Source organism: Helianthus annuus, chromosome 6 (assembly GCF_002127325.2).
Source record: "Helianthus annuus cultivar XRQ/B chromosome 6, HanXRQr2.0-SUNRISE, whole genome shotgun sequence".
Classification (NCBI taxonomy): Eukaryota; Viridiplantae; Streptophyta; class Magnoliopsida; order Asterales; family Asteraceae; genus Helianthus; species Helianthus annuus.
The window spans coordinates 118,328,850-118,352,612 of NC_035438.2; the positions used below are offsets into that span (position 1 = coordinate 118,328,850).

General features: G+C 39.0%; 2 protein-coding genes and 1 long non-coding RNA gene across 3 annotated transcripts; 2 read left to right on the forward strand and 1 right to left on the reverse strand.

Annotated features, from left to right (window-relative positions):
- Nucleotides 1–1,325: 1,325 nt before the first annotated feature.
- On the reverse strand, nt 1,326–4,361 carry LOC110944907. The gene has a single exon (XM_022186551.1). It carries the CDS (start codon nt 4,359–4,361, stop codon nt 1,326–1,328), a length of 3,036 nt encoding a protein of 1,011 aa, XP_022042243.1.
- Nucleotides 4,362–13,505: 9,144 nt separating this feature from the next.
- Nucleotides 13,506–17,453, forward strand: LOC118479835. Its single transcript, XM_035974632.1, has 3 exons — nt 13,506–13,668; nt 14,562–14,616; nt 15,426–17,453. Exon 3 carries the CDS (start codon nt 15,809–15,811, stop codon nt 16,391–16,393), a length of 585 nt encoding a protein of 194 aa, XP_035830525.1. The 5' UTR covers nt 13,506–13,668; nt 14,562–14,616; nt 15,426–15,808; the 3' UTR covers nt 16,394–17,453.
- Nucleotides 17,454–21,219: 3,766 nt separating this feature from the next.
- LOC110864096 lies at nt 21,220–23,319 on the forward strand. Its single transcript, XR_002549619.2, has 3 exons — nt 21,220–21,377; nt 22,277–22,332; nt 23,143–23,319. It is a non-coding gene; the product is annotated as an uncharacterized LOC110864096 (long non-coding RNA).
- Nucleotides 23,320–23,763: the final 444 nt, after the last annotated feature.

Below are 23,763 nucleotides of genomic sequence, written 5' to 3' on the forward strand. Positions count from 1 at the left end.
ATCCCTTGCAGATATCTAAGTACTTTCTTAGCTGATTTCCAGTGATCTAGGCCAGTATTAGTCTGGTAACGGCCTAGCATTCCAACAATATAAGCGATATCTGGGCGAGTACAGCCTTAAGCATACATCAGGCTCCCAACTACTGATGCGTAAGGTATCTGGCTCATTTGCTCCTTTTCAACTTCTGTTGTCTGACATTGGAATGAACCGAAAACATCTCCCTTAACTACTGGAGTGACAGAGGGTTTGCATTGTTGCATGTTGTAACGTGTAAGGACACGATCTATGTAGGCCTTTTGAGACAATCCTAAGATCTCGTTCTGTCTATCTCGATGAATTTCGATGCTAATGATGTAAGAAGCATCTCCGAGATCCTTCATGTCGAAGTTATGCGAGAGTAAGCGCTTCGACTCATGCAACATGTCTAAACTATTACTTGCCAATAGAATATCATCTACGTAAAGGACAAGTATAGTAAAGTTGCTCACACTCATCTTGAGGTATGTGCATTGATCCACTTGATTCTTTACAAAACCTTGTTTCTTCATGACTTCATCAAACTTAAGGTACCATTGACGTGATGCTTTTTTTAACCCGTAAATGGATTTCTTCAACTTACAGACTAGATGCTCTTGAGCTTTAGGTTTAAAGCCTTCGGGTTGTTTCATGTAAACATCTTCGTCTAAGTCTCCGTTAAGGAAAGTGGTTTTAGCAACAAAAACCGAAACAACTAACCGAAACAAACCGCTCAACAAAGCTAAATCTCGCATCGTACAACAAACAAAAGTCGCCGATTGAACGTAACAACTGATTTTAGCAACAAAAACGATTACAAACAGCAAAACCACACAATAAGTTGAAAGATCTAGGACAAAAAACGGACCTCAACGGTAGGATTGCCTCTGCTATCGAAGATTTATCGTGCTTTGACTGCCTTGATGGTCTCCATTAGGTTAAGAGATCTGAGAAGATTGGAGACTTGAGAAAGGTGATTAGGTGAAATGAAATGAGAGTTTTGGTAGAAAGGTGATTAGGTGAAATGAAATGAGGGTTAAGAGATCTGAGAAGATTGGAGATCTGAGAAGATTCATTGTATATGTAGATGTGGTGGAGTTGATCACAACCGTTTTTTTTTTGGGTAAAGGGTTACCCCGGTGATTCTATATATTCACAACCAAAGAAAACAAGTAGTGTAGAAAGCCTACACTAGTTCAATCACAGGACATGCCCCATGAAAGTAAACAAGAAAAACAAGAAAACAACCAACAAGAAGCAACACAACTAGACACACACTTCTAGAAACAAAATAGACTAAAACGACTCAATCAGCCATCACCATTCGTGAGCTCAGAGCTAACAATCTCCCAATCGCCTAACAGCCTTCGCACATTCGCACAATCTTTTAGCTTCGCACCCATTAATTTGTATCGAACCTGTTGGATAATAAGAGCACTTATAGTTTCAGGAGGTCTCAATTGGTTCTTGAACATTCTCGCATTCCGTTCCTGCCAAATCAAATAAGCACTGGCCGCTACTAATAATCTAGCAACGTAGTTGACTACAGATTTGGACTTGGACCGCACTAAAAGCCAGTCAACGATATCCACCCACTTCGCTTGGACTGAATCCATTCCCACTTTATGTCTAACACCCTGCCAAACTCGAGTAGAGAATTTGCATTCAAAGAACAAATGATTATGAGAATCATGATCAGCATAACATAGCAGACAGCACATCATATTCATATTCTTACGACGCGAAAAATCCCACTTCAGAATCTTATCCTGGGTAAGCAGCTTACGCCTCATGATTAACCACATTAAAAACGCATGTCGCGGAATGCACTGCGAGAACCAAACAATAGGACACCACTCAACATCCAATTGACGGTGCCTGATAGAATCCCAAACCCCAGCCGAAGAGAACTCACGAAACTGATCACCTGAACGCCACAAAAGTTTATCTTCCTTGTTCGAATCAAATGTCAGCTGATCAAGTTGGATAAGAACAGGAAAAGTGTCTCTCCACGCATCTGGCCATCTCCAAGTACAATTAGAATAAATATCAGAAAATTTAAAATCCATATTGAAACCTGCATTTGCAATAGCTCTAGGAGAAATAATCTGATTCAGCGGCCCTAAATGACTCCACGAATCAAACCAAGCTGAAGTTTTCGCGCCGTTACCCACCTCGGACCAAACAAAATTCCTCACATCCTGTCGAGTTTGAAGAATCTTCCTCCACGACCAGCAACAATTAGAGGGAACATTACAAGCCCAGAAACTTTTACCCTTCAACCTGTAAGAATGAATCCACTCTACCCATAACGAGTTACGCCTAGAAAGAATACTCCAGATATGAGAAGACATAAGAGCTTTATTAACATCACCAATTCGACGTATACCTAAACCTCCTTCATATTTAGGAACACACACCGAATTCCAAGAAACTTTAGCCCGACCCTTCTGAAAAGCACTATCTTGGGACCATAAAAAGTTCCTCAACAGCGCTTCTAACTTAAGGATTACCCGAGATGGCAGAATAAACACAGAAGACCAGTACACATGCAAAGAGGACAAGACTGATATTATGAGTTGCAACCTGCCCGCAAAAGAAAGTAATTTATTTTGCCAGTGCATAATACGCTTTTCAAACTTCTCCACCAACACATCACAATCTTTATAGAGTAATCGAGTAGATATGAGAGGCACACCCAAATATCTAACTGGCAAAGAACCCTCCGCGAAAGGCATAATGTTTAAAATAGCCGTTTTAACAAACGAAGGCACATTAGAGAAGAAGACTGTGCTTTTGTTAACACTAGGGAGCAAACCTGACATCTTCGTAAACGAATTGAGCGAATTCATAATGCATCTGGCTGAAGCAATCTCACCCCGAGAAAAAATAAAGAGGTCATCCGCAAAACAAAGATTAATAATCTGTTGTCGTTCACATTTGTTGTGAAATTTAAAGGAAGAGTCGATCCTTACCGTATGCTGTAAAATAGCCGTGAGAACCTCCATAACTAGGGTGAACAAATACGGCGAAATAGGATCTCCTTGCCTAAGCCCCCGATTACCCTTGAAAAAACCATGCACATCACCGTTAATGCACACTAAAAACGTGGTAGTAGAGACACAAACCATAATCCAGTGAACCATGGTAGGATGAAACCCGAAACCAACCAGAATTCTCTTTAAGAACCGCCAATCAACAGTGTCATAAGCCTTCTGAATATCAACTTTAAACGCACATTTAGGAGGCCCGATATTCCTATGATAATTGTGCATCAACTCTTGAGTTAATAAGATATTATCGGATATTTTCCTCCCCGGCACAAACGCCGATTGGTTTCCACTGACTATATCGTTCAACGCCACTTTTATTCTTTCAGCAATAATCTTGCTAATACATTTGTATAACACATTGCAACAGGCAATCGGCCTATAATCCGTAACAACCGACGGAGAGGGAATCTTAGGGATAAGAACAATGAGCGTGTGGTTTAATTCCCGAAGAAGCTTACCTGTGGCAAAAAAATCAATAACCGCATTGGACACTTCACTACCGATAATCGGCCAGGCTCCTTTAAAAAATCCTGCTGTATACGCATCTGGCCCCGGGGCTTTATCCGACCCCATAGAAAACATAGCCTTTCTAACCTCTTCCGCTGTGACTGGCCGAACCATATGAAGAGCTATATCCCTCTTAATCGTTTTAGTAAATAACTCAGGAGACGGGTTGAGAGACGTAACACCCGGGGATCCCAGAAACTTCTCGTAATGCTCAACAAACGCTTTCTGAACCATAGCATTTTCATGAAGATTCCCACTAGCATCCCGAATAACATCGATACGGCTATAATGGATTCTATTTTTGAGAGACGAGTGGAAAAAAGCCGTATTCATGTCACCTGCCGCTAACCACTCTACCTTGGATTTCTGCTTCAAAAAACGTTCTTCATCAAGCAAAGCAACCTGAAAATCATTACGGACAATGGCTTCCTCTTTCCGTAAAGTATCACTCGACGGATCAAGATCAATATCACGCTGAATACTATCCAACTTCTCACGTAATACTTGAACTTTTTTATGGAGATTACCTTGCTGAAACAGTAAGACACGAAGAGGAGATTTAAGAAGCCGGAGCTTCTTAACCACCGAGAACTGATAAACACCACTAATGTGTGGGTGATTTACAGGTGGATCACAACCGTTGGATCTACGGGATTTGAAAACTGTATGACAGGTGGTCCATCTAGTGTGTGGGTGATTTACATTGATGGTCCTTGTACTTTGGTGGTGTTTGAAAATGTGGATGTTTGGGCCAAACAAGATTTGCAATTTGGTCCCAAAAGCCATTTGTTTTTTTACTTTTCGTACAAGCAAAAGGTCGTGTCTGGATTGGCTGGCTGATGCCATTACGCCCATAGTTCCCAACCCTCTTATTTCTTTTTACCTGTCTTCATTAGCTCTTGTGTTTCGATATGGAAAATGATAATAAGGTACAAGGTGTGGTTTATACCACACTCTGTCGCTTAACATATAGACACTTAGGTGGTGTTTGTTTTTTTGGGCAAAAGCTCTTCTGAGCACTTATGTCTGCGTCGCGCAGACGCGCGCAGACATTTGGGTCCTGCAGCTTGTTTGTTTTCTTGAAGAGCTTCTCACTAAAAACATCTTCCCCACGCAGACATCAACCCAAGTCTTCAAACCTCTTCTCCCTCCAGCTGACACCACCTCCTCTGCCACCACCTCCACCACCCCGACACCACCACTTCCACCACCCCCGACACCACCTCCACTCCGCCACCACCTCCGACACCCGGCTCCCGGAATCACCGCCGCCGCCGTCGGATTCTTGCCGGAAACATTATCATCATCATAGTATCGTCCTCAGCCGTCACCACCCCTGAAAAACTACTGGTTACGACGTGAACACTCGGATCTTAAGAAGATCTAACAGAAATGAAGGAGAACAAGGAAAGAGTTTGAAAAGTTACCGGAAAAAAATCCCAATTGCCATCACGCCGCCGCACGCGGCGGTTCTGCCGTCGTCGGAGTTCCATCACGGCCGTCACTTCTACTTCGTCTTTCTCTCCCTTCGGTTCTACTCTTTTCTGTCTCTCTCTCTCTTCGTCTCGTCATCGCACCACCACCAGACGGTGGTGGTGGTCGGCTGATTGCACCGATCGAAGAAGGGGGTGGGGTGTGTATAAAGGATGAAGGGTGGGTGTGTGACCGGGATTTCGAAAACCAGCCATCGACGACGACGACAAGAGGGAGATGAAATGGGGGGGTGTGGGTTGAGCAGGAGATGTTGTCTGTGTGTGTGTGTTGTGAGAAGAGAACAAGGGTTTTTTGTAGAAGTAAAAAAACAGTTTTCTTGTTGCAGACTGCAGACCTTTGGTCCACCTCTTCTCCTGCAGATGTTTGCAGATGTGGTTCGCAGACTGCAGACCTTTTGCCTCTTAAAAAACAAACAGCACTTTAGTTATATCTTGTTCTATGTGTAGTGTCATGTAGTGTGGCGTGTTTATATATTTTTATTTTCCGTAAAAATCTTTATTGTTTTTCATATATTTACAGAAAAGAGACGTTTTGTTGCATATGTGAGCGTGACTCCCACGATGGAGCTTCATGGGTCAAGTTAGTAGAATTTGGTATATCCTCTTATGAAAACATGATACATATAAGGAGAGAAGCAATAAGAAAAGCCTAGGACGTGTTGGAATAATTAATTTATATGTTTGGTATTTACAATATTTTACTCCTCTAACTAAAGGCACAGTGTTACACAATTATTAAATAAGAGTGGTGGCATCTCTTTTATGAGGATTCTCTAAGCATATTAAGAGTTGTATGTAATATAAAAGACTTGGAGCTTACTTGTAGAAATCTTATCGACCTTAATATGCCATGCCTGTTGATGTTGCGTCAAGTTGGTCGACATATACAAAACAATAGATTATTATAAAATATAATAGTGGCACAAGGTATAAAGTGCTAAAGCTCGAGCATTAGATTCTAAAGCCACGCATAAATCTCATAATGTATAGTTGCTCCATGATATTATGTTTTAGACCTACAACAATTATAATTTTTTTTTATTTAGATAAACCAACATTGTAACTAACATCCATGATAGTTTAGATTCATTTAAACGAAGCAGACATTTTTGTATATATAACAGAACTAATTGTTTTAAATGAGTCAAATAAACATCCAAAGACGCTAAGTGTAAATTCAATCAACCTTAAGGAAAAAAATAAACCAATGTGTATATTGTGATTTGTGGTTATATTTATGGATTTGATTTATCACTTAAAATATATATATATCATTGATGTAACACTTATATCTAGAATATGGAAAAAAAATACGGGTAAAAATAAATGTTACAAATTGATTTACATTTGTGTATTATAATCAAGGGATAAGATTAGTTCACACATTTCAATATTAAGGGATTGGTCACAAATGAACCATCTTTATTGCGAGAACCAATGTGAACACAACAAAATAAACCCACTACACCACCCAAAACCTAAAAAAACCTAACCCCCACCCCCCAAAAACCTAAAAAACCTACCCCCACCCAAGCTAAATGCTAAAAACTAAACCATAAAACTAAACCCCCAAAAACCTAAAAAAAAACCTACCCCACATTTTAAAAACCTAAACCATAATGCTAAAACCCCCAAAAACATAGAAAATCTAAAAATTTTTAATATAAAACACTACTTTTTGTCCTTTATGTATTATATTAATTTTGAAACGTGCCCTTTAAAAGTTTTAATTTCATTTTATGTCAAAAAAAAAAAAAAAAACACATGTTTTATATCACTTTAAGTCCTTTACACCAAACTGAGTTAAATTACTCAGTTAGTTTTATTTAAGGCAAGGGCAAAAATGGTATTTCATAAATAAATGTATCCGATCCTTTCTCTTTATAAGGTATACAAATAAATAAACACATATTAATATAAATAAATTAGTCACTCATATCTCTCTCTCTTCTCTCATCCAACATGTAAGTGCAGTTCCTGCCGGGTAACTGTCGCTTATCAGTTATGTGTCAACCAAAGCAGAAATCCAAGTTAAAGTCAACGATAATGATTATCAGAATTGCTGAAAGCATTCCGGACGACTTTCTAGTGTTTCGGATTATTGTAGTGTTTTGTATCCCGGACAATGTGTTTTGTTCGGGTTTAGTCCCTAGCCTATATATATGTGTGTATTGTGTAGATTAGGGCAACTCTTGAGTGCTTGGTGCACCTCTCACAAGATCCCTTCTATTCTCCATCACTGTGTGTATTCTAGAGAGGGAGGGATACTATGTTTTAGTGAGAGAAAGCTAGGTTTAGATCTTTGTGATCTAAACCAGCTTGTAGATGATGTATACTCCTTTGGTTTGTGTAATCTGTGATGACTGATTCATCAATAAAGAGTTCATCTTCTACATATCTCTATCTTGTTCATATTTTGTTCTTGTTGTGTCATGTCTTGAAATCAAGTGCAATGTTTGATGTTCGTCATCGATCCGGTGCTTTAACACAACATCACCACCACCACTGCCACAACCATTGACCACCGCAACCAGCACCGCAATCACCCTAAAATTACATCAAAGAAACTCACAAAATTACAACAAATATGTTAAATCGATTTGTTTATATGAACATCAAAGAAATCTATACTATCAATAATAATTTGTGTATATGAACATCAAATAGATCTGTAACAAATATGTTAAATCAATTTGTTTATTCAATCAACTGAGTGAAAACGAAGACAATTCATAAAATTACAACAGATCTGTCGAATTAATTTGCGTATATGAACATCAAATAGATCTATAACAATCAATAATAAAACAATTTCTGCAATATGCTTCAGAAACCTTAGATCCGGCGGATTCTCCTTTACAAATCCCAGTTTACTCTTAAAGCTCGTCGTAATACACATCCCAAAAGCACCGTACACAACAACCACTGCCACAACAATCTCTCGGCAACGGTTTCTCCGGTGACGGAGGGCTGTCCGACGACTTTTTCGATACCGTAGTGTCCTTAACACCCCTCGAAGCGTCATCTGATTTGATTTTGATTTTAGAAACAGAATCATCCATTATGATGTACTTCAGATCTGAGATTGAAAGAACTTGAATTGGATTGAGATGAGATTGATGAAGAGCAGTGGTGAGTCGGTGATCTCATAGGCGATTGACAGCTGACTTCACCATGGTGCCGGAGGTTTATAGGGCGGAGGAGTGGTGGTGGTGGGGGTGGAGGTGATGGTGTGGTGGTTTTTTTTAGAAAGAGAGTGTTTGGTACTGGTATTACTTTTCCAAAAATAATAGTTTATTTATATGTATAAAAGGGGTAAAGGGGATCTCATGCATTTATTTATGAAATACTATTTTTGCCCTTGCTTTAAATAAAAGCTAACTGAGTAATTTAACTCAATTTGGTGTAAATGACTTAAAGTGATATAAAAAATGTGTTTTTTGGACATAAAATGAAATTAAAACTTTTAAATGACACGTTTCAAAATTCAAATAATACATAAAGGACAAAAAGTGAAATTTACTAAAAAAATTAACTTTTTTTAGACAAAAATTAACGATTTTTATTAAAATTTTTTTTTTTTTTGTGTTTTTTAAAATTTTTAGGTCTTTTTTGTTGTGTTCACATTGGTTCTCGCGGTTCACGCAATAAAGGGTAGTTACTAACGGATCTTTCTCCTATATATATATATATATATATATATATATATATATATATAGGGGAAGGTTCTATGTAGAACACAAAATATTGCGAGAACACGCAGAACACAATGAATCACCTATTTTTCGCAATCCTAAAAACCTAAAAAGTAAATGAAAATGTTGCAAATGTAAGATTTAATGTTTCTTACACTAGAATTTAAAACAAAATATGGAAAATTTTCACTTTTTTGTATAACCTACACATATGTAGGTTATGTGTAGGTTAAATTACCAACACGTATGTAAGCTACGTATAGGTAAAGAAATATGGTTTTTTTATGTATATATAATACACATATGATGTAAGAAACATAAAATTTAAAAAAACATGAAACTTAAATCCCAAAATGTAGTGTTTTAGAGTTGTTCTTTTTGTTCTCGCAATAGTTAGTGTTCTGTAATGATCCTCATCCTATATATATATATAGGGAGCCGCTAAAATGAAAACCACCCCCAGTTGTAAGAACCATGAGAACCACTCTCCACCAATCAAAATAAGGGGTATTATAGTCATTTACTCAATATATCATATCGTCTCTATTAAAGTCTGACTTTTACAGACTTATTTCACTCACCCCCATATTTTGAAATCCCTTAATTTCTCTCTCTCATATACGTTCACAACCATCTTCACCCATCTCTCTCTGTCTCCTTCCAAAATAAAGAAAGCCAAATATGTTTGATCGGTGGCGAGGCGATGGTGGGAGGTGGTTGGTCGGTGGTAGGAGGTGGTTGGTAGGTGGTGGAAGATGGTGGTGGGAGGTGGTTGGTCGGAAGACAGGGGGTGGTGGGTGATGGTGGGGGCGGAGGTAAATGGAGGTGATGGTGGTTGGTCGGTGGTGGTGGGAGATTCACTCGCAGCCGCCCCGTTTGTGCGGTGGGATGAGAGCCGGAGATCTGAGATCGAAGAGTTTCGCCGGTCACCCACCCTAATCGACTCCATCTTTTATGCTTGTTTACACTTCTTCAATGGGCGTCGTACGGACGGATGAGAGGCGGAGATCTGAGATCGAAGAGTTTCGCCGGAGATCCTGTTCCGCCGTCGTCCTCAAAGTTACCACGGAAGACGACATCAATCATCGACGAGTAAGTTTTATTGTCACACCCCAACCGATGGCGGAATCATCGGGGCATGGCACTGAGCGAAACAGATTGTCCAGAAGTTCCCACAACAACTATCATTACCATTTAGTTTAAATAATACGTCCCATACCGTATCCCAAATAGTAAAACAAATTACTACAGATAAACATCTAGGCAAGTGTTCTGTTCCGACAACTCAGATTCAAATAAAATAAAATATAAATATTGTTCAAATGCTTCTAGAGACTCGATCTACAAGATCTACAGACAACTATGCTCTAGACGCTTATTCTAAGCTCGCCTTCCTAGCAGATAAGCATCCTAATTGCCTGTCACATACGTTAAAATAAAGTCAATACATATAATGTAAAGGTGAGCATACAAGTTTGATATAGCATATAGAGTTGGAAATAGTTTACGCATAACCAGCACGTACACAGAGGAAAACGAAGTATGTTAATTATCGACATGGATCTATCGATACCAATGACTGCGGGTTGACTGTCCGAGACAGTTCGCAATACATGATTACCACCGTAATCCATGCAAGTAATTGTCCTTAACAACCCCCGTGTGAACGGGTGCTGAGTCCAAACTATAGTACTACGTCGTTAAGGCAGGTAGACAACATTCCACGTGTAAACATAACAACAAGCATTCATTTAGTCACGTAATACATGCAGAACGGTTAGCACTTAAAGTAATTGAGTAGTGTGTTCGATTGTGATTTAGATAAGTAACGTATGTAACACCCAAAAGTGCTAAAGCAAAAACGGTTCGAGTATACTCACAGCGGTTGATGGATTGAAGGGAGCGCTTGAGAGTAGGGTTAGCCTGAATAGTTCGATAGTACAACGATGAGTAATGGGTAAAATGGAAACAAGTGCTCATGGGTCGAACAACCTGGTCGATCAGACGGTGGGTTCGATCGAACGGCTCGTTCGTTCGGTTGGACAATCCGCTCGGACAGCCTGTTCAGTCGGCCGGTAGGCTCGATCGGTGGGCTGTTCAAGTGGATTGTTTCTTCCTTTGTGTAGGATGTGTTTGTGTATGATGGTTTGAACTTTTGAATTTTTTGTTGCAGTATTTGAAAACATTGAAGTATCATTACCTTTCAGGTCGATCGATCGAACGGATTGTTCGATCGGCCGGCTTAACCGATCGGTTAGGTACTTCACTAATAAGTCCTTAGCAGGATGTCACCTGATCGGACAACATGTTCGATCGGGTGGCACTCCAATGCTTCGGACGAATTGAATATCGATTAAGTGCTGAAGCATAGTATCTCATGATCCGAAGAGTAATTCAAATCAAACCGTAGTTCGATCGAACAACACTTCGTTCAATATTAGACTTCATGAAATTGTTAAAGTGTGGGGCCATATGCGAGCCGATCGGCTGGCCTGGTCGATCGGCTGGCTTATCCGATCGGCCAGGCTGTCCGTTCGGACAGTCGGTTCGATCGGTCAGCTTCCTAACCTGGTCATCCTGTTCGTCTAACACTTGGCTGTTTGAATTGTTTGTCGTTATATCGAGGTATTTTGATAACGAGTTGAACCATGGAACCTTCGTTCTTACTTATCTCCCCGACTTGGACAGGAATCACCCAAGTCCGGCCGGTGAACTGTTCGGAACGGTAGTTTAAGGTTTCACCCGAAATCGGTGAACCTCGTAGTTAGAATCCGAATCTTGAACCACATAACTATTAGAATGATTAGTGAGTTGGCTCAGGCTCCGTTTCTACTGGTTTGAAGGCATTAAGTGTAAAAGAGTTGAAAGAAAGTTGGAAAATCCTTCTTTCAATTCTTCACACCGTGTAAGTGTTTAGATCTACAATAGATCTTTGTTTGTTTATGTGGAAATCAGCTAGATTCAAGTTATTCTTGGTGGACTGAAGTCAAAACATGAAGTTCTTCAAGAACCCTATGATGACATCATCCTAGAACACCCGAATCTTGATGATTTCACAGTTAGAAATCAAGATTTGAAAGATAGAAAGGTGTAGGAGTGTGCATAGATCAAGAACGTACAAAATTTAGGATAAAATCTTACCGGGATTGAGAGAAATCTGAGAAATAGTGATGAACACGAGCTGGTCGGTCAGAGAGTTTCCAAAAGTGGAAAAAATGACAATGACAGGGCTATTTATAGGCTTCCCAAAGAGGAAAGGGCTGGCCGATCGGCCAGGCATCCCGATCGGACAGCCTGCTCGATCGGACGGTCTGTCCGATCGGCTGGGCTGTTTGATCGGCTGAAGCCTGATCGATCAACAGCCTGCTTGAGCGTTCGGCGCGACGATTTCTGATATTTCGATTGAGGATGATACGGATACAATAGAGTTTCCTAATCACTATATCTACATATAAGCATCTATGTTTCATACTATCTTTACCACCATTTACCATACTTCGATTTCGATTGAGTTTCGAGTTTCGATTCGATTCGATTGATCGCCACACTCATAGCATAAAGTAAACACGCACAAATAACACATAAGGCACACACACACGTATAATAACACCAAGGTCGCATAATTCGAGTTTCGAGTTCGATGATGATTTGATTAGCTTGATTACTGATTAATTGACTTTATCGCATTGTTACTTCCTGCTATTCAAGGTCGTTAAGCGGCTGCATTGATTAAACATTCGATTACTTCGATTCCTTTTATTAATAACACTTACTCCACATAATACAACTTAAAACAAAACATAAAATAGACTAATTACAGTTAAAGAAGTCAATCTTGACTTTGACTTTGACTTTGACTTTTGAAAACACGGGGTGTTACATTTATGATTGAAATTATCGGTGATTTTGTGTGTAGATCTTAGACGCGGTTGTGTTGACTTTGTTAACTAATATTTTGATTGAGGATATTGAGATTTTTGACATATGCGTTCTAGAATTGTTGAATCATGAGCTTGATAGTATATACATTTACATAGGTAGTGAAAGTGTGAAACAACTTCTGATTATAACGAAGGTATAACTTTGTTAATTCTAATGTTAGTATATGCATATTGTTAAATATTAACTGTTAAGTATGAAGAACAGGGCACTATGTGTTACGTTTTAGGTTATATGATTGTAATTATCTGTAATACCGAAACATTTATGTGATAATAATATTTTTCTTTTCGATGAATTAGATGTATTTTAAAAGTTTTAAGTTATTAGATAGTTGGGTCGAGTAAAAAAAATGTCAAATACATATCATTTATTCATATCAAAATATATTGATATTATTTTCTATTTATATGATTAGGTATTGTAACGAATTATAAGCATATTACAATTTACTAGGTATTCATACTCTATCTAGCTACAAAGATTTACTACATAGTTACAACCAAACAAAATAAGTTACTAATATAATAATTCTATCCAAAACTTCATAATAGTAGTCCAAGACTTTTAGAAATCACATCTCTCATCACACTTACACTGTAAGTTTCATGATATAAAAATAAATAAATAAATAAATAAATAATAAACAAAGGAAAAGGCCATACTTCCCATGCTCCTATCATACGAAATTTTCCTATTCAATTCTGAAGTTTTTGACTTTTTGGCCAAAACATCATAAATAGATATGGAGTTCAACATCATGAATAAGTATGGATTTTTAAAATTAGATTACATATATACACTCATACACAACCTGCATATGCTCTAAACCAGTAAACCCACCCCCAAGATCATATCTCATCTTGAACAACCACCACTCCTAGCCATCGTCGTCGGTCTTAGCCACCTCCGCCACCTCCGCCTCTTTCCGTCGGCGCCACACCTGATTCTATTTCGATTTGTTAGGTATTAAACTGATCCTTTTTGTTTAGATTTTCCGGCTAAAACTCCGAATCGGGTTAGGGTGGGTTGTTTTCCGGCAACTTTATGTTTGGGTCTCGGTTTGGTGTTTCCGACGACCCAAGTCGGTTGTCCTTTCCGGACAATTTTGTTGGCGAGAGTTGACGAGAGAGTGAGAGAGGAGCTTGTGTGTTAATACCTTAGGTGTGTGTGTGTTGAAGTGATTGAATGTGTGTAGTGCGTGCGTTTGTATGTGTTGTGTGTGTAATGAGAAAAATCTAGGGAAGGGAAAAGAAAGAATGTGCAGGTGAAATTATTATGTGTAATCAAGATTGTTTATTATTTTGTTATTATACTTATTATTTATTTTAGAAACACTAGTGTGTGGGTGAATTTATGATATGTGGGTGAATTCATGATGTATGCAAATTTAAATCTAGGAAAGATTAAAGGAAACGTGAAGGTTGTTTTGAAACATGTATGAAATCTCAACTGTTTAATTATTTTTACTTATTTATTTTAATAACACATAATGATATCCAATTATTTAATTTGTATAAGTGTTTCTTAGTTTTACACTAAAACTGTACTTCACTAAATAATGATTATTGAGATTTGAACTACTTTAAATACTAGATATTTATAAAAAAAAAAATTAAACTCAAATAAACATTTAATTCAGATCACGAAAGTCATAATGGTCTTGACTTTAAATTTTTTTTTTGTTTTTTTTATAAAATTTAGGCTATTAATTTATTCGTGTGTGTTAATCCGGGAGTGTATTTGGATATATTTTTTTTCTTATTACGGATATGTTAGTTCGCGGTTGCCGGGAAAAATTTAAAGAAATATTTTTAAATAACATATAATAAAACTAATCTCGAATATACGGGATTTAGGTTTACATAAATTTTGAGGACGACTCCATTTGTTGTCTTGCTACGCTAAGCTAAGGTACGGATTCCTAATTCTGACATCATAGTATTTTTTTATCATATCCGTCACTTTGTAGTACGGATTTTCGTGTGTTCCTGTTAACCGTTTGATATGTGATGTGTTACCTGAATCAGTATGGAATTGTGTATGATTATTAGTGTGATGTAACATGCCATACCTCAGACTTGTACTCATGGTCACATGTTCTTATTAATATTATTTTCAGTTGATTGTAAACTATTTACATAGCCTGAGTTTTGTACTCTGTCACCCGAGCGTCTGGCTTGCCGTTTGGGCGTCAACGGCATGGCACTTATCGTGACAGTGCTTAATAAAAGTTCACGGCGTCTCTAATTTGTGCTCGTGTAGCACCTTGGCCCCTAGAGGCGTATAGATCAATCTTAGTTCCGAGTTTGAGTTTGTTGTGTGGAGATGGAATAATGGGTGAACGCCACACTCACCATCTCATAGGTGCATGGACTAGCTAGCTGTGTACCAGTCTGTTTTTGGCTCTGGGTGTTTCCTTATTACATGACTTATTGTTGTGACATTCAAGGTCACCTAATTAGTATATGTATCTGATATGTTTGTGATACGATATGATCCGTCCGCTACTGTGCCAATTATACTTAGACGCATGTTTCTGATTTCGTTCAACATCTACTTCAGTTTAATTTCTGTACCCGTATTCGATTTGTTATTTCGATATCGTTTCATGTTTCTTTCTTTTCGTCCATCCTTACTTGTACTATTGATTTCTCCGTTACTGAGCAATTCTTTGGCTCAGCCGTAGTTTCTTTGTTGTGTTTTTCTTGTCTTGTTTACAGGTAATCAGGGATAATATGGGGAATCGGTAATGAGAGATTAATGGATGTTCAAGAGTATCTAAAGACTCTTTATTTTGTTAAATCATGTACTTTTAGATGAACTTAAGACTTAGGGTATTTTGAGATGTGTATGTCACCTTGAATCCTATCTTATATTAAGTGGATGTGTTTTGGTTATGATATTTGTAATAGTGACGCTCCGACCTGCCCCGGGTTGGGGTGTTACAGTTATGGTATCAGAGCCAAGGCTCCTTCCTGTAGAAAACTTAAACCTTAATAACCAAACACGTGAGGTAATGGGTAGACATCGGGTTAGGATTCCTCTTTGCCATTTTTCCGCTTAATGAAAAATCTCAATGCTCATCTGAAAGTCTTCTTTTCAGATGGCTCCTAAAAGACGTGTGAACACTCGTCGTAGTGGGACTAATACCTCAGACGACACTCCTCTTGAGGCTCTTGTTGCTAACGCCGTCAATACAGCTATTGCGGGTTTAGTTCCTAACTTATTACAGCAGTTACAACAAATGAATCATGGAGGTAACCATAATGGACCACCACCAGGAGGTAACCATAATGGACCACCACCAGGAGGTAACCACGACAGGCCACCTCTCGGAAATAATGTTAACCCTCCTGTTAGCATCCATCAATGGCTTGCACACTTCCAAAAACAAAAGCCAAAATCATTTAGTACTGCTACTACACCAGTTGAGGCGGAAAACTGGATCGCTCATATCGAGAAATTGTTTGAAGTGTTGGGCGTTGATGATGTGTTCAAAGTCAGGCTTGCTACTTACAAATTGGAGGACGATGCTCATAGGTGGTGGAAGATTTTGAAAAGTTCTCATGGAGGAGATAATTACGCAGCTACACTCTCATGGGATGAGTTTCGCTCATTGTTCTATCAGCAGTATTTCACTGATGCTGATCGTAGTGAATATCTGAGAGAGTATTCATCCATCATGTAGAGAAATGATGAGCCTATCATGGAATTTAAGAATCGTTTCTGTCGCTTGGTTAGTTTTCTAGGCCCCGTCGCTGGCACGATAGAGCAGCAGACGAACACTTTCAAGTGGGCTATATGTGACCGGGATAGGAAGTTTATCCTGAATCTTCGTTTCAATGACATTAATGAGATTGTTGACGCGGTTAAGAACTTGGATAATGATAAGAAGCATCGTCAGAAGGCGTTTGATGATAACCGCAAACGCTCAAGGGAAAATAATCAGGATCACTCTTCTTTTCGTGCTGGAAACGATCAGTCCTTGGCACCCCGAGACTGTAAACATCGTTCTGATAAGAATTTCAACAATCAGTCATGAAATGGGGGGAATCAAAATCAAAATCATAAGCCTGCACAGAACCAGACACAACAGAAACAGGCCCCCATTAGAGCACAACCACTGAATCAACAAAAGCCACAACTGAATCGTGATCCTCCTTGCGCCACTTGCGGGAAACCTCACAAAGGTATTTGTCGTCGAGCTGAAGGTCTTTGTTTCAAATGTGGAGATGCAGGACACATGATTAAAGCTTGCCCTCAGCTTGCCCCTAAAGCCAATACCGGGGGTAATGCTAGACCTCCTGTGGGAGGACGTGTGTTCGCGCTGACAGCTGATGACGCATCAAATGCTCCAGGTACGGTTCCCGGTTATTTACGCATTGGTGAACGTGATATCTATGCCTTGTTTGATACTGGTGCAACACATTCTGTGGTATCTCTCTTATTTGCTAAGCACTTGATGACTATGCCTACTATTTTAGAATACCCTTTAGTGATATCTACTCCCTTAAGAAATTCTACTATCATCTCTCATCTTTATCGAGATTGTCCGATCCAAATCGCGTCCATTATTCGTCCCGCAAATTTGTATCCCATTCAGATGAATGACTTCGATGTTATTCTTGGCATGGACTGGCTCTCTCGGCATAACGTCTCGATTGAATGTCAGACTCGCCGCATTCTTTTTGGAAATCCTCAGCGTCCTGAATTCATTTATCAAGGGACTCAACCTCGTAAGCCATTGAAAATAATCTCGGCATTTAAGGCCCAAAAGTTTCTTTCACACGGGTGTGTAGCATTCTTGGCTTCGATAAAAGCTACGTCGTCGAATGAGCCCAACATCTCCGATTATCCAATTGTCCGTGAGTTTCCGGATGTATTTCCTGAAAAGCTGCCTGGACTCCCACCAGATCGCGAAGTGGAGTTCACTATTGATCTGATTCCTGGTGCCGAGCCGATTTCTAAAGCACCATACCGCATGGCGCCTCTAGAGCTTAAGGAGCTCAAAGAGCAGTTGCAAGAGTTGTTGGAACTTGGTTTTATTAGACCAAGTGTCTCGCCTTGGGGCGCACCAGTCTTGTTCGTTAAAAAGAAGGATGGTTCTATGAGACTTTGTATTGACTATCGAGAGTTGAACAAAATCACCATTCGGAATCGATATCCGTTACCTCGCATCGATGATCTGTTTGATCAACTTCAGGGTGCTAAATGTTTTTCTAAGATCGATCTAAGGTCTGGGTATCGCCAGCTGAAGATCAAAGATTCAGACATTCCTTAATCAGCTTTTCGCACTCGGTATGGTCATTATGAGTTTTTGGTTATGCCATTCGGATTAACCAATGCTCCAGCTGTTTTCATGGACCTAATGAATCGAGTCTTTCACGAGTTTCTCGATAAATTCGTCATAGTTTTCATCGACGATATTTTGGTCTATTCTAAGAGCAAGGAAGAACATGAGTACCATCTTCGTACCGTACTTGAAATTTTGCGACAGAAGAAGCTTTACGCAAAATTTTCGAAGTGCGAGTTCTGGTTAGACCAAGTAGCTTTCCTTGGTCATGTGGTTTCTGCTGAAGGTATTTCAATGGACCCTGCTAAGGTGGAAGCAATCACTAAAAAGGCCTACACCTACCTCAGTCACCGAGGTTCGCAGTTTTCTTGGCCTCGCCGGATATTATCGCAGATTTGTCGAAGAATTTTCAACCATTGCCTTACCTCTAACCCAACTCCTAAGGAAAGGGGTCAAGTACGCTTGGAATGATGATAGAGAGAAAAGTTTTCAAGAGTTGAAGAAAAGGCTAGTGTCTGCCCCGATTCTCACACTTCCATCAGGTACAGGTGGATATCAGATTTATAGCGATGCTTCGAAGAAGGGACTCGGATGTGTTTTGATGCAACACAATAAGGTCATTGCTTATACCTCACGCCAGTTGAAGCCGTATGAGGTTAACTATCCGACGCATGACCTCGAGCTTGCCGCCGTTATCTTTGCTCTAAAGATTTGGTGACATTATTTGTACGGAGAGACTTGTGATATTTTCACTGATCACAAGAGCTTGAAGTACATCTTTACGCAAAAGGAGTTAAACATGAGACAACGACGCTGGTTAGAGCTTTTAAAAGATTATGATGCCAATATCCAGTATCATCCGGGAAAGGCCAATGTTGTGGCCGATGCTCTAAGCCGAAAGAATTCTGGAACAATTTCATCTCTCCAATTACAACCACATATTCTAACGGATCTTGAAAAGCTAGGTATTGGTATCCATCTTGGTGACGCTAACGGTTATCTAGCCAGATTTCGAATTGAGCCTGACTTGATCTCGCGTATCAAGAGTGCTCAACAAGATGACGGAGAACTTTGGGCTATTATACAAAATTTGGAGGTTGGTAAGCAGTCAGAATTTCGCATTAAAGAAAATGGAGTAGTTTGGTGTGGAAAACGGTTATGTGTTCCTAATGATTCCACCCTACGTGAATCCTTGTTAGCTGAAGCTCATAGTTCACCATTCTCTATCCACCCTGGATCTACAAAGATGTATCGGGATCTTTGTCAGCACTTTTGGTGGAACGCTATGAAAGAAGATGTAGCTAGATATGTTAGCAGATGTCTTACTTGTCAACAAGTGAAGACAGAACATCAGAGAGCCGGTGGTTTGCTTCAACCACTAGATATTCCGATATGGAAGTGGGATAACATTTCAATGGATTTTGTAACTGGTTTACCGAGGACGTTCAAGAAGAATGATGCTATCTGGGTTGTAGTCGACCGTTTGTCAAAGTCAGCTCACTTTCTTCCGATTCAGCAGGGATTCTCAGTCAGTAGATTATCTGAAGTCTTTACTCAAGAAATCATTAGACTTCATGGTACCCCAGTCTCTATTGTGTCTGATCGAGACCCGCGGTTCACTTCACGCTTTTGGAAGGGATTTCAAGCCGCTTGGGGCACCAAATTGAGATTCAGCACGGCATTTCATCCTCAGACAGACGGTCAGTCAGAGCGTACTATTCAGACACTCGAGGATATGCTTCGAGCATGTGCTCTGGAGTGGACAGGAAATTGGGATGAATACCTTTGTCTTGTCGAGTTTGCCAACAATAATAGTTGGCAAACTAGCATTGGTATGGCACCGTTCGAACTTCTTTACGGACGGAAGTGTAGAGCACCAATATGTTGGGAGGAAGTTGGTGAGAAAATCATTGAAGGACCCGAACTAGTGCAAATTACCAATGAGAAAGTTGCTATCGCTAGGGAAAAGTCGAAGGAAGCGCAGAGTCGACAGAAAAGCTATGCAGACCGACATCGTCGAGCTTTGGAATTTAATGTTGGTGAGCGTGTTTTCTTGCGAGTTTCGCCTTGCAAAGGCGTTCGTCGTTTTGGAATCAAGGGAAAGCTTAGCCCTAGATTCATCGGTCCATTCGAGATTCTTGAAAGAGTCGGTGAAGTTTCTTACCGTTTGGCATTGCCACCTAAACTATCGCATGTGCATAATGTCTTTCATATGTCCCTCCTTAGGGGATATAACTATCACCCGTTACACGTTGTGAACTATCCTTATCATCTTATTCATGAGGACTTATCTCTTGAGGAGGAGCCTGAAGCTATTATTGACCGCCAAGAACGAATTATGCGTAGGAAGACTATTCCTTTTGTTAAAGTTCTTTGGAAGAACCATTCTGAACGTGAAGCTACATGGGAATTAGAAGACACGATCCGCTCTCATTATCTAAATTTGTTTTCGTCTTAGTATCCTAAACTTTAATGTGTTGTGATCTTGTACGACCTTGGAATTGTTTCAGTCTCGGTTTACCTGCCCTTTTTGTAACTCAGTGTTTTCGCAAATGTGGGATGTTTCGGTTATTCTTATATGTGATTTGAATTATGTTTCATGCCGACTCTCCGTGCTTTGCAATTTCGAGGACGAAATTTTTTTAGGGGGGTAGGATTGTAATACCGAAACATTTATGTGATAATAATATTTTTCTTTTCGATGAATTAGATGTATTTTAAAAGTTTTAAGTTATTAGATAGTTGGGTCGAGTAAAAAAAATGTCAAATACATATCATTTATTCATATCAAAATATATTGATATTATTTTCTATTTATATGATTAGGTATTGTAACGAATTATAAGCATTTTACAATTTACTAGGTATTCATACTCTATCTAGCTACAAAGATTTAATACATAGTTACAACCAAACAAAATAAGTTACTAATATAATAATTCTATCCAAAACTTCATAATAGTAGTCCAAGACTTTTAGAAATCACATCTCTCATCACACTTACACTGTAAGTTTCATGATATAAAAATAAATAAATAAATAAATAAATAAATAATAAACAAAGGAAAAGGCCATACTTCCCATGCTCCTATCATACGAAATTTTCCTATTCAATTCTAAAGTTTTTGACTTTTTTGGCCAAAACATCATAAATAGATATGGAGTTCAACATCATGAATAAGTATGGATTTTTAAAATTAGATTATATATATACACTCATACACAACCTGCATATGCTCTAAACCAGTAAACCCACCCCCAAGATCATATCTCATCTTGAACAACCACCACTCCTAGCCATCGTCGTCGGTCTTAGCCACCTCCGCCACCGCCGCCTCTTTCCGTCAGCGCCACACCTGATTCTATTCCGATTTGTTAGGTATTAAACTGATCCTTTTTGTTTAGATTTTCCGGCTAAAACTCCGAATCGGGTTAGGGTGGGTTGTTTTCCGGCAACTTTATGTTTGGGTCTCGGTTTGGTGTTTTCTGACGACCCAAGTCGGTTGTCCTTTCCGGACAATTTTGTTGGCGAGAGTTGACGAGAGAGTGTGAGAGGAGCTTGTGTGTTAATACCTTAGGTGTGTGTGTGTTGAAGTGATTGAATGTGTGTAGTGCGTGCGTTTGTATGTGTTGTGTGTGTAATGAGAAAAATCTAGGGAAGGGAAAAGAAAGAATGTGCAGGTGAAATTATTATGTGTAATCAAGATTGTTTATTATTTTATTATTATACTTATTATTTATTTTAGAAACACTAGTGTGTGGGTGAATTTATGATATGTGGGTGAATTCATGATGTATGCAAATTTAAATCTAGGAAAGATTAAAGGAAACGTGAAGGTTGTTTTGAAACATGTATGAAATGTCAACTGTTTAATTATTTTTACTTATTTATTTTAATAACACATAATGATATCCAATTATTTAATTTGTATAAGTGTTTCTTAGTTTTCACACTAAAACTGTACTTCAGTAAATAATGATTATTGAGATTTGAACTACTTTAAATACTAGATATTTATAAAAAAAAATTAAACTCAAATAAACATTTAATTCAGATCACGAAAGTCATAATGGTCTTGACTTTAAAATTTGTTTTTTTTTTGTTTTTTTTTATAAAATTTAGGCTATTAATTTATTCGTGTGTGTTAATCCGGGAGTGTATTTGGATATATTTTTTTTCTTATTACGGATATGTTAGTTCGCGGTTGCCAGGAAAAATTTAAAGAAATATTTTTAAATAACATATAATAAAACTAATCTCGAATATACGGGATTTAGGTTTACATAAATTTTGAGGACGACTCCATTTGTTGGTCTTGCTACGCTAAGCTAAGGTACGGATTCCTAATTCTGACATCATAGTATTTTTTTTATCATATCCGTCACTTTGCAGTACGGATTTTCGTGTGTTCCTGTTAACCGTTTGATATGTGATGTGTTACCTGAATTAGTATGGAATTGTGTATGATTATTAGTGTGATGTAACATGCTATACCTCAGACTTGTACTCATGGTCGCATGTTCTTATTAATATTATTTTCAGTTGATTGTAAACTATTTACATAGCCTGAGTTTTGTACTCTGTCACCCGAGCGTCTGGCTTGCCGTTTGGGCGTCAACGGCATGGCACTTATCGTGACAGTGCGTAATAAAAGTTCACGGCGTCTCTAATTTGTGCTCGTGTAGCACCTTGGCCCCTAGAGGCGTATAGATCGATCTTAGTTCCGAGTTTGAGTTTGTTGTGTGGAGATGGAATAATGGGTGAACGCCACACTCACCATCTCATAGGTGCATGGACTAGCTAGCTGTGTACCAGTCTGTTTTTGGCTCTGGGTGTTTCCTTATTACATGACTTATTGTTGTGACATTCAAGGTCACCTAATTAGTATATGTATCTGATATGTTTGTGATACGATATGATCCGTCCGCTACTGTGCCAATTATACTTAGACGCATGTTGCTGATTTCGTTCAACATCTACTTCAGTTTAATTTCTGTACCCGTATTCGATTTGTTATTTCCATATCGTTTCATGTTTCTTTCTTTTCGTCCATCCTTACTTGTACTATTGATTTCTCCGTTACTGAGCAATTCTTTGGCTCAGCCGTAGTTTCTTTGTTGTGTTTTTCTTGTCTTGTTTACAGGTAATCAGGGATAATATGGGGAATCAATAATGAGAGATTAATGGATGTTCAAGAGTATCTAAAGACTCTTTATTTTGTTAAATCATGTACTTTTAAATGAACTTAAGACTTAGGGTATTTTGAGACGTGTATGTCACCTTGAATCCTATCTTATATTAAGTGGATGTGTTTTGGTTATGATATTTGTAATAGTGACGCTCCGACCTGCCCCGGGTTGGGGTGTTATATTATCTGTGGTTTATGTGTAGATCTTAGAAGCGGTTATGTTGACTTTGTGTAGTGATGTGTCGATTGAGAATTTTTAAAATTTTGACTGATACATATTTATGCTGTTGAGGTTAAGAGAGTGTTGTTTTGGATCTTGCAGCGACGGTGTTTGGAAGTGGTGGTGTTGGAGGTGGTTGCTGTGTGAGCGGCGGCGGCGGTGAACGATGGTGAAGGGGTGGTTGATTTATTTGCAAAGCGGTGCCGGTGGTGCCCTGTGGTGCCCACGGGCGTCGGTGGTGCCCCGTGGTGCCCGCGCGGTGCCGGTGGTGCCTCGTGGTGCCGGTGGTCGATTGAATGGTGGTTTTTTTGGATTTGGGGCGGTGATGATGCAAAAAAAAAAAACACATATTTTGA

Bases quoted from the DNA above. Each gene is read 5' to 3' on its own strand.
- LOC110944907 (XM_022186551.1), bottom strand. From the start codon at position 4,361: ATGGCTTTTGGGACCAAATTGCAAATCTTGTTTGGCCCAAACATCCAC.
- LOC118479835 (XM_035974632.1), top strand. From the start codon at position 15,809: ATGGCTCCTAAAAGACGTGTGAACACTCGTCGTAGTGGGACTAATACC.